Source organism: Oenanthe melanoleuca, chromosome 2 (assembly GCF_029582105.1).
Source record: "Oenanthe melanoleuca isolate GR-GAL-2019-014 chromosome 2, OMel1.0, whole genome shotgun sequence".
NCBI classification, from domain to species: Eukaryota; Metazoa; Chordata; class Aves; order Passeriformes; family Muscicapidae; genus Oenanthe; species Oenanthe melanoleuca.
Window position 1 is genome coordinate 142,582,319 of NC_079335.1, and position 14,379 is coordinate 142,596,697.

A 14,379-nucleotide genomic window follows, 5' to 3' on the forward strand; every position below is an offset into this window, starting at 1 on the left:
TGGTGAGGGGGAGTGAAAACCTTTGCACAGATCCCTTCAACTACTGTGAGTATTCAGAAATGTGGCTAAACTGGACTGGGTGATGGGTGTCCTTAGCATCCAGCTTTTCCTTGGGTATCCTGTTTCCCTACTGGAACTTTTACTTTTTTGAAATACAATGAAAACTGAAAGGATTTCACCCCCCAGGCTTTCTGACTCTTTCCAAAATGAAGTCCAAGACCCATCTCAGTCAGATGCTGAGGTGTGTGATGATCCTTGGACAGAATATTACTGAAAACAAGACGGTAATTGGCTAAACCGGACCAGCAGGTCATCTCTCCAAGGTGAGGAGCTGTTTTTCCTAGCAGGTACCTGGCCAGATCCATCATTTTGTGGCAGAGTTTGCTGAGTCTGAGGAGGTTTTTCGGAGTCCTTATCCCCACATGGGTGACATGAGGTGTTGCTGACATGGGATGGGGTGGTGTGTCAGGGTGTGGGATGGCCACCCTTGGTAGAGATATTCCAGAGATTTTTATGTTGTAGTGCATCCATGCTGAAGGCAACACATTGCACTCAACCATTGCTTTCAGCTGATTCCCATTTCCAGCAACAAGTGATGCATTCTGCCAACGAGGGTGTGGGTTGAATGTTTTGCAGAGATGCTCTGCAGTCAGTGTACCCAGTCCCCCTGGCAACTCTGGGAGGCAGCATGTGGTGCACTCAGCTACAGAGAAATTGGTGCTTTTGGCAGCTGGTCTGAGATGGGCCAGGTCTTTATCTTGCACAGAAACTCCCTTGAATCATGAGATGGTTTCTCACTCAGGTCTGTTGCTGCTCTGAGGAGGCTCACAGGATGTGCTCATCATTCCCAGCAGCAAGCCAAAAATGTTTCAGTGGGAAGGAGCAAGACCTATGGTTGTTTCATATTTAATGAGCTCAGTGTATCTCATCCTGAGGTATGTGAAAAATCCATGAGCTTTTCAAAGCAAGGTGGTGTTTTGAAAGCCCTGAGCTAGGGATTTTCCGTGCCAGGTCTTACACTGCTTTGCAAATATTACAGGCTCCTCCAGAAGCTGAAGTGTGGCTCTCTCAGAGGATGTGGAACGAGTCCTTGGCTGCTGCTCCATTAATGGTTACTTGTGTGGGGCTGTACCAGCTGTAGGAGGTACCTCTGAGCAGAATGCTAATCCTGCTAAGCCTCTGACATGGAATACTCCTGTTCACATAAATGAGGTCACAGCCAAAGATTCACCTCCAGGAGTCACATCCTACTCAGCTCCCCTGGCTCTGGCCTGGACAATTTGGAGAGCAAATTGTCTCTCACTACTTCACTCCTCAGCCTTGTGGCAGCAAATGCCAGCAGGAATAGCACAGCCTGGAGCTGCCTTTGTGGACATCAAACCCAGTTCCTCCCGCTAAACCAAACCCACAGAAGAATCTCAGAGTTTGGGTTTTGACTGTTAAAGACAAATACTCAAACTTACAAGTTCATTTCCAGTGTTTCATCCTTTAGGCAGCCAGAGTTGAAGAGAGCTGCCCACAACCCTTTTGCTGTGGGGCTCAGGATCAGATGCACCTTGGCACGAGCAGGAGGCAAGGTCAGCCCCAGCATCACTTGCCTGAAATGCTGTTAGTGGCCACAGGCTCCTTAGGCTGCTCCTTTCTGTCTTCCATTGGCAGCCTTTCCATCTTTGGCAAGGAGTTAAGGGGGTGTGTCCAGAAATTATGATCTGCCATTCTTCCATATTCTTTTTTCCCCATCATTTTCCTTTTTTTTCTAGAGATGGGTCCTTCCTTATTTTATATCTTTTACGTGGTTTCTCAGAGAAATGAGAAAATTGCCACAACCTCTTTCCATCTCTCCTGAAATAGCTTTTGAACCTGTTGGACAATTTCTAAGGAATCTGACAGCTGGGCACAAGTCTCGGATTCATCAAGAAGCTCTTGCACATTGAAAGAAATGTCACACCTTAAGAGAAACAGGAAAATCCCCTCATGAGACAGTCAGAGGAAACCAGGCTTTAGTGGTTCCATAAAGATCTCGGCTCTTCCTCTCCAGGCACCCAACTTTGGCCAGTGCAGAGTGCATGAGCTGTGACCCCAGTGGATGGAGAGTTGGGTCCCAATGCCAGCAATGGTACCACCCCACTGTCCTTGTGCTCCCAGCCATGGCCCAGAACAGGGACACTTCTCCTTCCTTCCCAGAGCACTGACTGCAAGGTCACAGGGAATGGCTTGTTCTTGGGAACACTGCTAATGCCCCTCATCTTGGCTGCAGCTCTTCCAAGTGGGACTTTCTGCATGCTGTTACTTTCCCCTGCACCATCTGGTGATTAATTTAATACCTTAAAATTAGCACTGGCATTTCAAAGAGGTTTTGGGCAGGTTTTTTTTTTTTTTTAATCAGAGGTTTTTTTCATTGTTTCCTGCCTCACAGCACAACACACACATGTGAACAGTGTTCCTGTGATGCCAGGGCAGGTCTGCCTGCATCAGCTGGAGGATGTTTTTCCTCTCCCAGCAAAAAGTGCCTCCTCCCTCCTTCCCCCTCCAGCACATCCCAGTCAGTGACATCCTCCTGCTCAGCCTACGTGTGTCTGCACACGCACTTATTAACTTTTACATCTTAATTGAAAGGGTGGCACATGTTTGAGCCCTAATGATGACATTCTTTCTCCTGAAGCAGTCTTTAATCTCGAGGTGATGCAGTGAGCTGAGGCAGCAGAGCAGGGCTGCCCAGCCAGGCTGCTGGTACAAATGAGGATGGGAACGACCAGCCAAGAATGGAGGTTTTAGGGTTTGGATTTGAAGTGTGTGCCTGATGGTCCAGGGAGAGAGGTGGCAGCAAGGGGAGGTGAGGGGGGCCAGTGAGTGAGGAGGATTCAGTGAGCAGGAGCTGTGTGTGGAGTCTCTTCCAGAGCTATTAAAAAGCATAAAAGACAAATCTCCTCTTAACATGGCCCCTTGGTATGTCTCTGCATGCTGATCCATGGGCCACCCTCATACATCTGCCTTTACCTCTTCCTAGCCTGGCTCATTGGTATAAACTGATGGAGTTTATGGGCTCAAAGCTTCCTTTGCTATTTGCCCTGGGAATATGACAGTTAAAATCCCTGGATATTCTTATAACACAGACAGGGAGTTCATGGTCCCATATAGCTGCAATGTAAGTTACTTTAGTACGGTGTGGTGGTTTGTAAAGATTTCCTGAACTTTTCACCTGCAGAGACCTGAGCAGCCTCCTTTGAACCTGACAAAGACCAATCAATGCCTGATTTTTAATACTGACACATTACACCAATGAGAAAGTTTATGCATCTCTGTGAAACACACATGTAAAGATGGAAAAGCCTGGAGTGGCCCGGGCCAGGGGGAAGAGAGGTGTGCTCAATTGCCAAAATATTAAAATGTGTGTGTCCTCCCTTCCCCCTGCAGAGAGCCTGGAGCTCAGCAGAACATCCAGCTGACATTAAAACCCTGAACCAGGGGGTCCATGGGGCCATTCCAGCAAGGCCCCCCCCCCCACCCTTGCATCTGGGCAGGGGGAAGGGGAGACCAGCCCGTGGCTGGAAATGGATGTAGCAAAAGCCAGAAAACTCATCACAGCTTTCTGGCTGGGCCCTTACAATCCTAGCCCAGCCCCCAGGCTTTGAATTTTCTGGTTTCATGGCTGCTTTCTGGCATTTGCTACATCTAATTCCAGCCTGGTCTTCCTTTCCCCCTGCCCAGGGAAGCCTTGAGGGGCACCTTGTAGAACTGGGGTCCCCCCCACCGCGGTGAGTCAGGGCTTCAATGCTGGAAGATCAAAACATTCCTGAGAACAATGCTCGTGGGTAATATCAGTGTGTTTGTGAGCCCAACTTTTGCACTTTGGAGGGGATCAGATCCTTGGCTTTTGGAGGTGCCACTTATAGATGTTCAAAGGTTGAATGAGAAACCATTGGTTTGACAGATGGACTGCAATGTTTGTGGGTGAGGAGTCTTCAAAGACACCCTCTCTTGGCTGCCACACTGCAATAGATGGGAAGAAGCTGGGAAAAAGCAAACCTGAGACAGAGAAATTACGTGTCATGCTTAGAGATGCTGCTGTTTCCTCATTTACTTGTTATGTGTTCTGAGGAAAAAGGATGGAAAAAAAAGAAAAATAGGGGAAAACGGGGTGGGGGGGGGGTGGAAACAAGAAATAGAAATGAAGACCAAAAAAAGATCAGAAAAGTAAAAAAAAAAAAAAAAAAAAAGTCCTCCAAAAAGGAGCAGTAAATGTGCACTGCTAATCGACCAAAGCCCTGCCAAGCAAATCTTTTGTCAGATCATCTGCCCAAAATCAAAAGCCCGGACTCAGCAGGCCCCGTTACCGGCGGTTCTGCCTACGAAGCAGGAAAGCGCAAAGCCCCCGGTTCCCGCGGCTTTGTTAAAAAGCCCTCGCGACACCAGCCCCGGCCCGGCCCCCCCCCGGCAGCCCCTATATAGTGGGGTGTCCAATGATCTGTCCATCGCCATTCTGCTCTGGCTCCCGCTCTTGGTCTTGGATAACAGCCAGCAGAAAATGTCTCAGTACTCAGGAAAAGTAAGTAACGACCCAACTGCTTCCCTTTCAGCCTGGGGCCGCAGAGCCTGAGCATCCTCCGGGTGGAAGGAGTCGATGAGGATAATAGAGCCAGCAGACGTGGCGTGAGTGGTGATCCCACATTTGGTAGCAGGGATGGGGAGGGTGTGGCAGAAGGAGCTGCTTTTCGGGAGCTGAATTTCCTGTTTGAACATTCCCACTGGAAATATGTGTGAGTGAGCACGAGGCGGCGAGAAGTGTCATAAACGCGGGACGCACTGCGTTCCCAGAAAAACAAATACTCTTCTTAGGAAAAAATGCCAGCGATGCTGTGCTCCTTTTGCTGGAAAGCAGCTAAAATAACCCAAACCACCCTGAAATGATGCATCTGCAAGAGATTCCCATCTGCTTGGACCGGGAGTGTGGCCGTGTCCCTGCTCTTCACCGCAGGCCCTTTCTCCTCCCTTCCCCCAGATCACTTTCTACGAAGGCAAATGCTTCACAGGCAGGAAGCTGGATGTTTGTGGCAGCTGCAACAGCTTCCAGGACCAAGGTTTCCTCAACCGAGTCAACTCCATCTGTGTCCAGAGTGGAGCTTGGGTCTGCTTCGACCACCCCGACTTCCGAGGGCAGCAGTACATCCTGGAGCACGGCGAGTATCCCGACTTCTACCGCTGGAACGGGCGCAGCGACCACCTGGGCTCCTGCCGGCCCATCGGGATGGTGAGTGGGATGCTGCTGGTGTTGGCTCTCCCACCAGAGCACCGTTGGGTTTAGTTTGTCCTGCTCACAGGAGACCTGTGAATAAGTGCCATAAAAATTTATGTTCTTTAGAAACAGGGTGTCCCATTGAGCGGGAAAGAGTTTCCTGGGTGGGTTTGTCCCTGTTCAGAGTGGTCTGTGCACACCACAAAGCCCAGAGATTTTCCTGTGTCCCCAGACAGGAGGAAGTTACATCTCCTTCCTCACACCATGAAACACAGTGCCTTTAGCGGGATGAGATATTCCCATGGTTTTCCAGATGACATGGCAAGGTCCTGCTGGTACCATGTGCTTTTCCTTTTAATGTAAGCTGCAATGAGATATTCACAGGGGAATTCAGAAGGAGACTCGTTGCCCAAGGCAAGTTTGAGCTGCAGCAGCTCCATCTCCCCATGCACCCAGAGGGGAGAGGGCAGCCTGAGGGCTTTCCAACCAGACCATAGGTCTGCTCCTATCAAATTTTAATTGAATTGTCTGCTGTTACAAACCACCCTCTGACCCCAGTAATCCTAAACTAAACCCATTATTTTCCCTTCCCCTTATCAAACTTTCAAAAGCACTGTCCAGAGAAAGGTTTAAATGGGAAGATTAAAAAGTAACAAAGAAAAACTAATATGGGTTGGGTGTCTCCATTGACTCTTCTATCACTGAAGGCCTCGGGGCAATGATGAGCCAGATGGAGCTGGTGGGATTTCTCACTGGCCCTGAAACTGCTTTTGGCACTGCAGCAGGTCTGTTTCAGGTCTGTAACATCATTCCCAAAGCACCTCCATGATCCCTACGTGGAGGGATGCTCTGGCCCAGGCCCTGGACCCTGGCCAGCACAAGGATGTGCTCCTCCTTTCCTGGCCCAAGATTTTCCCTGTGAGATGCCAGCAAGGGCTTTGAGGCATTAGTGCAGCGCAGATTCCCGGAGGAATGTTTGCTCAGGCACGGTATCCGCTTGGCTGCTGCCGGCGGCTGCCTGCTGTGGGGTTTGGCATGGCAGCCCGGCCTTCCTGTGTGCTGACGTTGTTTATTTGAAAAATGCGTTTAGGTATTCTTTGAATTTGGCTTAAAAATATCCTTTGAGCTCGCTCTGTCCCACATAGCTCTGCCACAGCCTGCAGAGATCTCCCCAGAGTCATTTGTGTCATGTGACTGTCAAGGGCTCATGCAGCAACGATGATGCTGGGAAAGTTCCCTTTTCTTCTCTCTGTTTTTATTTTCCTAAAAGAAAGGCACAGCATCTCTCACCAGGAACAGCAGCTATGCATGAAACTGGAGGCAACTCAGGATATGTTTCTTTTTTATTTTTGTTTGGGTGCACAGAGCATTGGGGCTGCCGCTGATCCTGCAATTGGGATGGAGGGCTTGTGGGCTGGTGGGGGGGGATCTGCAGATGGATGAGGGGCTGCATGTGCCTGAGCACTGGCACCCCACAATGTGTTTGCATGTGGAAGCAGCGCAGGAAGGTGCAGCTGAGCACAGGGACAAGGGATTTTTGGCTGCTTTCATGGCTGGTGTGCCAGGAAGCAGCACAAGTTTGTGTGTGCTCTGTTCATGCTGGCACCAGTGGTCTTGGATTGCTCTTCACATTCCCCTTCCAAAGCACCCTTCTGTCTCTGTCTTACAAAAGCTGGAGGAATAGTCTGTTGCACTTTTCTGGTGTTGCTGTTGACTCCAATCCCTTTGTCCCCAGCACGGTGAGCATTACAGGATCGAAATATTCGAGGGGAGCCATTTTAGGGGTCCCAGCCTGGAGCTGACAGAAGACTGCTCCTTCCTGCAGGGACAAGGCTGGGACAAGACCTGCATCAACGCCCTCAAAGTGTACGGCGACGGCGCGTAAGTAATTCCATGTCCTGGCATCAGCCACTGCCCTGCTCCCTGCCCTGGGCACTGCAGGGACAGGGGCTGCAGACACTCCTCCCTCATGGAAAAACCTGTCAGTGCTGGGGGCACTTGGAGAGAGCCTCAAAGTGTTTGTTAAGCCTATTGCTAAAGGTGAATGTTAGTGCCTGCCCGCTGAGAGCTGCTTCAAAGGGGTTTGACTTTTGGAGGGTGGCAGCTAAGCACGAGCTACAAGAACTCTGAGGCACCTTTATAAGGTGTATGAAATGAGAAGCCTAAAACCATCTCCTTCCTTCCTGCCTTCCTGCCTTCCACACCTCTTTCAAATCCATGCTGAGGCTCTCAGGGAGGTTGGATGAATGGCTCCAGGTGATGCAGGTCAGGGCTTTTGCTTTGCAAGTAGCTTCACCACACTTTTTCCTGTGATGGTAAAATTGAGGCAGCAGCACCTCTGCTTTACATTAATCCTGCCTCTGAAAGACAGGGCTGGCAGTGGTGGTGAGGCCCAGACTGAGGCTCAGCCCCACCCTCCTGCTCCTGCAGATGCTCCTGGAGGCCTGGGCAGGATGTCAGTTTTGCCTTTTCCTTGATGTTTGGTGGCAGTGTGTGTTTTCTCAGTGGTGTTGGTCCTTTTTGTGGTTTTTTTCTCTTATTGTCAGACAGGTCTGTCTGTCTCCCCTTTTCTCTGTCTGACAATTTTGTTTTCAAGCATGCTGGGAGCTGGGGAATGCCATGAGACCTTCCCAGAGCCAGGCAGAGGGTGGCTGGAGGGAAGCCCCTGCAGAGGAGGGAGCACAGATACCTTGTCCTTCACCTGTCCTGGACTGGATATTGTGCACCTCACAGACACCTGGTGTGAGATGCTGGAGCCTTTGTGTCCATTTTCTTCTAAGAATAGGGAAAGGTTGTTGCCATCCAAGCTCAAAACATCCTGACAAGCAGCAGGGGTCCTGTAGGACCCTTTCATATCCAAAAATCCTCTTCCAAAAATCCAGGTTTATGACTAAGCAATGGCAGTTAATTAAGGAGAAGAGCTACCTACTCCTGATGAGAAGAAATGGCTGGAGCCCACCAGGGACCCTGTTAGTGCTAAGCATTTGAGTACCAACACTACAAAGCTAAGAGGGAGCCTGTGAGTATTCTGGCAAGAGCTTTAGGGCCAATTTACTACTTGGGTCCCTGTAGCAGAGCCTGGAGCTTGAGAAATTGGGAAGCTGCCCAGAAACTTTCAAGCACTTGAATTTTTCAGATTGATTTCCCCTCTCCCCTACAAAATATATAAAGGGCACAAAGCTTGCACTCCCTCAGATGGGAGTCTGGATTTTTTTGTGTTAATATTACAGGACTTCTCAAGGTCGATGAACAGTGAGAAAAAATTGGAAAAAAATAAAGCAGGGAGAGGAGTGTGGTGAGGGAACTGGCTGAGGTTTGTAGCATTACATTCAGATCCTGGGAAGATCAGTGTTGGACATACTTGGGAAGGTCTGTAAAGGCAATTAAAAGGCAGGACAATGGAGAGGGCCTGCTGTCCCAGGCTGCAGGAGGAGGGAGGGAAGGATGAGATACCACTGCAGAGAGGTGAGAGGAGAGAGAAAGCACCACTTTTCTCCTTTGGATGGACCATCTAAACCTAGGTGCCTCCAGAGGTGCTGCAGGTGTAGGTGGTGCTGGCATAACCTGGCAGAGCTGTCCCAGGACTCATCCTTGGCTGTCTGGGGAGCAGAAGAAATGGGGTCACTGGAGACAAAGGGAGCTTCAGCCATAGTCTCACTCTGTAATTTTCACCCTCAATTCCCACAACGGGACATCTGTTGGATACAGAAATATTTGCTTCCATTTCAAAATCCATGGATGGTGTCATGTGCTGATAAAAAGTTGCTGCCTGAGCTTTGTGGAGGTGGCTGTGCCCGCGGGAAGTGATGATGGATCATCTGGAAACACAGGAATGGAGACATGCCTTTGGCATGGTGCACAGTGAGCCTGAGGGGGTCCAGCACCTTCCCTGCTGCCCTTCTGGGCTGGGCAGTTGCCACCCCACACAGGCAGGATGGGTGATGGTAAAGCTGTTTAAGCCATGCTGGCAGAGAATTGCTATTTCGGAGCAGTTTTGAGGTGTCACCGCCTCCTCGGAAGCTGTTGCAGGTTTGTGGTGAGTGGCTTCGCCCGTCCCACGGGCAGAGCCAGCTCCAGTATCACATATGGTATCATCTGATTTTAGATGGAGATGTGTGGTTCTTGTCCTCCTTTGTGCCTCAGCCACTCCACAGAGGACAGCCTAGAAATAACAATTTTAAAAAGCTGAATTTGTTTTGCAGTCCAGGAGAGAATACCCCAAAAAGAGCTTTTCTACACTACAGTGGAATAACTTGAAGGAACCAAGCCAACCATTTATTCTGCTGAAGCATTCATGAGTGTTTGGTAGCTGTTTTGCAGTCAGGTTGTGAAATACAAAGCAGAACAGGTACACAAATGCTGCTGCCCAATGAACATCACACATTTCTCAGCAAAGGCGATACCTGCCCATGGCACTGCTCAAGTCCTACATGGAGAATGAGTGACTTTCAGCTCCACTGAAAGCCTCCTGCTTCCTTCAGGCTGATGCTACAGAATTCCCCTCCTCATTTTTCAGTTTGAGCAGCCAGATTTGGCTTATAGGGTTTGAGTTGGTTCCATAAGCATTTTATTCCCATGTCCTTTGGGATTATGTGCTAATGAAACACAGCACTGAGATGTTTGAGGGCTGTGTGCTATGTGCCTGGATCAGCTCTCCCATGCTGGGCTTGAGGACAGGATCATCTCTTTTTTTTGTTGTTTTCTGGGCTCCTGATTGACTCGATTTCCTCTCTCACTGATGGTCTCAGAGAACGTAAATTTCAGGCAATAAAGGAACAGCTAAGTAAGCCATACAGTCCTTCACTCATCACCTTGCACTGCCAACACATGTCACTCCCATCCTTCTGCTATTCCTTTTATTCCTTTGGTTTTTGGTTTTCTCCAGCCTTTCCCTAAGCAGCGGACAAGCCAGTGGGGGTTCTTATCACCACACCAAGTCACTCAGTCTGCTTCCATCCACACAAAAGCCTGTCCCATTCCCTTCATGTAATGCTGCAGACAGATCAACCATGTGTCTGGAAAAAAATCTTGGGAAAGACAGTGACTAAGAGGAGCTGCACTTCCCCTTGCTCTATTCCAACAGGGTGCACCTGTTGTTGAAAGATGTCCTAGAACAGAAGAGCTGAAAAGAAAGAGGAGGGAAATTTTATAAATGGTTGTTAACTAATCTGAGGGCACTCTCTGTCACTGGGATATGTGGTGGGGATACACTACACTCACAGGTGAGCAGTGGGCAGCCTTCCCCACAGGCTGCAAAGTGAGCATCAAAGGCTGAGGATGACTTTGTAATTCCAGTTTGGATTTAAACTGGCTGCAACAAGTGCCAGAGAATAAGGTTGTTTGTAGGAACAACATGTCAGTGACGCCATGCACAGGGCTCTGATACTACAGGGTGCTCTTCCATAAAACCAAGGCACAGTATTCCATGCTGGTATCCACATGCTGGTCCTGCTCCTGCACTGGGATCTGGGAGAAGGAACCACCACAGTCCCATCTCATGTCCTCTCAGAAACACAAAACAAATATGTCAAGGAACCTGCAAGATGCCTTGGATAAATACACCAAACTTCTCTTGTTTTGTTTTTAAAATAATGCCCATGGGTGGCTGATTTTATAAACAACTTTTTTCCTAAGCCTCCAGCTTTTTGCTTTGGGTTACACTGATCTAAGTTCACCAGCTGTTGTCTGACCCTCAAGGCCCAGCAGTCTCTGACCCCTCCAGTATTTGAAGAAGTTTCTCCCTGGAAATCCCACATACACGAGGTCCCAACCCCAATGTCCCAGCCGAATTCCTGCAAAGACAGAAATGGAATTATTTGGAGGACTGCATTTCTGCTTTGCTGTCATTGCTAAGCAAATAGATGGGATTAGCAGCAGAGATCCTCATAAAATCTTGAAAAATATGAGGATAAGAGGAAAGAGGCAGAGATGAGCAGCTCAGCAATGATGGGGTGGAAACCTGACTGTAAAACTGTCAGAGCAATGGCAAAATTTGGTTAAGAAGTATGGGAGACTCAAATAGAGAGCAGGAATGACACTTGTGGCCTTGTGGCCACAGTAAGATCATGTGAAGTGAAGGGAGAGAAAAGCAGCAAAATTGTCCTTGACCATCAGAATTGCCCTTGACTTGACCTTCAAATGGAGAAAGATATGTCACAAGCCAGGGCAATGCAGAATGATGTAGCCAAGCCAGATGAAGAAGTCACGCATGCCAAAGTCACCAAGGTTATTGAATGTTGTATCCATTTGACTCCATTCCAAGGGAAAGTTGTCATTAACTCTGGATGTAGAGATAAAGGAAAGATAACCAAGCCAAGCCCTGCTCTCTGTTGGAAATACCAAAGAGGCCATTAAGAATTACTAACAAAGAGTAATTACTAAATATGGTTCCCATCATAGCTAATGAATCAGTTCAAAGAGGCTGAACATCCATCAAGCATTGCATGTTTCTTTTCACAGTCCCTAAAAAAGGGGTTTATGCAGGGGCTGAAGGGATTCATGTCCTTCTTTAGCACTATCAAATGGTATTAAATTGTTTCTGTTGCATATGGCGAAGCTCAGAGAGATCCATTCTTACAGTAATGTGAAGCAGGGAGCCCTTGGGCCCAGGCTTTATTGCTGATGTAACCCAAAACACTTTCCAAAGGCAAGGTCCAGTCTGGCTGTGGGTATTTGCCAGGCCATGCTGGGGGGAGCAGGGAGAAGCACCCACAGTGAGGGGCACCAGGAGCATTTCTGTGTGCAGGAGGGGACTGGGAATCAGGCCCTGGTGGTTTGCAGCACAGCAGTGCCTAAAGCAGCCCCTTGGAGCAGCCACATTACAGGAGCACAGTGCTGGGACCCAGGTGACTCTCCCTTTGTGCCCAGGTGGGTGCTGTACGAGGAGCCCAACTACCGAGGCCGCATGTACGTGGTGGAGCGCGGCGAGTTCAGCAACTTCAACGAGTGGCAGGCGCGCAGCGCCAGCGTCCAGTCCATCAGGAGAGTCGTCAACTACTTCTAGCTGAGCTCCCTCCCCGCCAGCCATGGCTGCTGAGACTGAGCATCACCCTCCTGCCCACTCACTGACCCCTGGAATAAATTGTTAAACACCCCCTCTTGGCTCTAAGCGGTTTTTTCCATAACTAACATGAGTTCAAGAGAGAAGAGGCTCATAATCTCTCTAAGCTTGATTTACATGCTGTGAATTTGCTTTGTTATTCTGCAGTGGTTTATAGGGAGGACATGAGAGGATGGGCCAGAACTGGTGGTGACAAGCAGATCTAAAACATGCCTGCCCTTGTGCTTGTGGTCTGACACACGTTCCCTCTTCCCTGACCAGGGCCACCATGTGATGGCCCCAGCTGACTCCAGGTGCCTGGAGGGGGTCACATTGATGCACACATGGGTGGGGAGCGCAGGCGCAGCGCCACTGGAGGCCATGGGAGGATCATAGCAGGAGCTGAGTGACTTGTGGGGTCTGTGAGCATTACATGCTGGTCTTGATAAAAAGGTCAAAGCAACCATTCATCCTGAGTAACTTTAACTTTAGATCAGTACACATTAAAATATATATATATTAAAAAAAATCCCCAAGCCTGAAGGCACAAAATCTGAGCAACCTATTCTTTGTTTCCTCAACCCTTCAGATGACAATGACATTTTGAGGGATCAGCAGCAAAGGAAAACTGCCACTGCACTGCCACTTATTTCACAACCCTCTTCCCATCTTTCTGCCCCTCCCGTGTTCCTGGTCCATCCCAGTTGTTTTGGTGCCCCTGAGCCCCATTCCATGGCTGGCAGCTGGGATGGGAACCACTCTGCTCCTTCAGCTATGGACCATCCACTGCAGCCTGGGAGCTTCCCCTGGCATGCAGCCCCCTTCTGTAAAATCATAACCTGTGTTCAGCATTAGCTAGGGTGTTTCTGGCTATTTCAGAAATTATTCTCTCCACTCTGTTACTCTATTAGCTGTTAAGCCTTGGCTGTCTGATAGATCCTGACAGGCGCAGGCATGGTGCCGGCAGAGCTGCAAAGCTCTGTGTTAATCCAGTGGGAAGGCTGCTGATCTAACCCCAGCCCCAGCCCTCCAAAGGGACATGAGTGAGGCTGACAGGTTCCCAGCACACTGGAGCAGAGGCTTGGGTGCCTTCAGGGCTGCTCTGCTCTGCAGGTCTGCAATGGGAATCTGCCCTCCCTGAGCGATGGGGAGGAGCAGGACTGTGCTCTGTGCCAGGGGCTGCTTGGCCCCGTTCTGCATCCCAGTGTGACACTGGATCCACCAACTCACACTCATCCACCTTGTCATTCGTCTTCCACTTGGATCTTGGCTCCCTGTGCTCCCTACCAGTACCAGGACTGGGGTGACTGGTAACAGCTATGTGAGGCCTATGTGAGGACATGAGCTCTTCCCGTGATGAAGTGACACTGTTGGTAGAGTTGCATTGACTGAGATTTGCCCCAGCTGCACATACGCTGTATATGTGTCATGAGGGGATATGGAAATGCAAAAAAAAATTCCCCTTTGTGAATTTAACAGCAGTTTGGGTGATGTCTGCCTTAGCAGTGATACAAACAATCATGTCCTCTTGTAGACAGTCTGTTGTCTGGATGTATCCTCCATGCAAATCATCGCAGAAGCACTTATAGTTACACCAGCTCAGCTCTGGACATCAGTGGCCATGTCCTGGGTGGCTTGTGGTGACGTGGTCCATTAGAGCTGAAAAAATATTTAACATCTTTAATGGGTTGCAAGGTATTTCTGTGTCAGAGAAGGCAGGGTAATGATTCATTCATTGAGTGGGATGCACAAATGTACAACTCGTGCATCAACTCTTGCGTATTTCATTTTCTTTTAATTAGATGCAGCTTATGAAAGATTTTAGGAGTCCTTCCAGGATTAGCGTTGCTCTTGCCTCATGAAGGCTGTAATCAGCTCCTGAGCAAAATGCACTCTATTAAAAGTTAATATTCAGTCATATGCAGTGCTCTCTGTTGTGACCTCCTGGACATTAATTAATCTGTTAAGAAATCCCCAAAGTGGTCCCAGAGAAAGACACACATCAAATTGTCATGAGCTTTTCATTCATTTGAAACACATTCAATGTCACGGTGCAGCATGAAGGATAAAGAAACAAAGGCTTTAAAATATACAATAACTGGAGTTC

At 48.9% G+C, this 14,379-nt stretch overlaps 1 protein-coding gene across 1 annotated transcript in view; it reads left to right on the forward strand.

Annotated features, from left to right (window-relative positions):
- CRYGN (crystallin gamma N) overlaps nucleotides 1–12,317 on the forward strand; it is a 32,997-nt gene extending 20,680 nt beyond the window's left edge. The window contains exons 2-6 of the mRNA XM_056482869.1: nucleotides 4,289–4,448; nucleotides 4,578–4,757; nucleotides 4,921–5,248; nucleotides 6,969–7,114; nucleotides 12,101–12,317. Coding sequence (XP_056338844.1) covers nucleotides 4,289–4,448; nucleotides 4,578–4,757; nucleotides 4,921–5,248; nucleotides 6,969–7,114; nucleotides 12,101–12,236 — 950 coding nt within the window. The 3' untranslated portion in view covers nucleotides 12,237–12,317. The remainder of the gene's footprint in view (nucleotides 1–4,288; nucleotides 4,449–4,577; nucleotides 4,758–4,920; nucleotides 5,249–6,968; nucleotides 7,115–12,100) is intronic.
- Nucleotides 12,318–14,379: the final 2,062 nt, after the last annotated feature.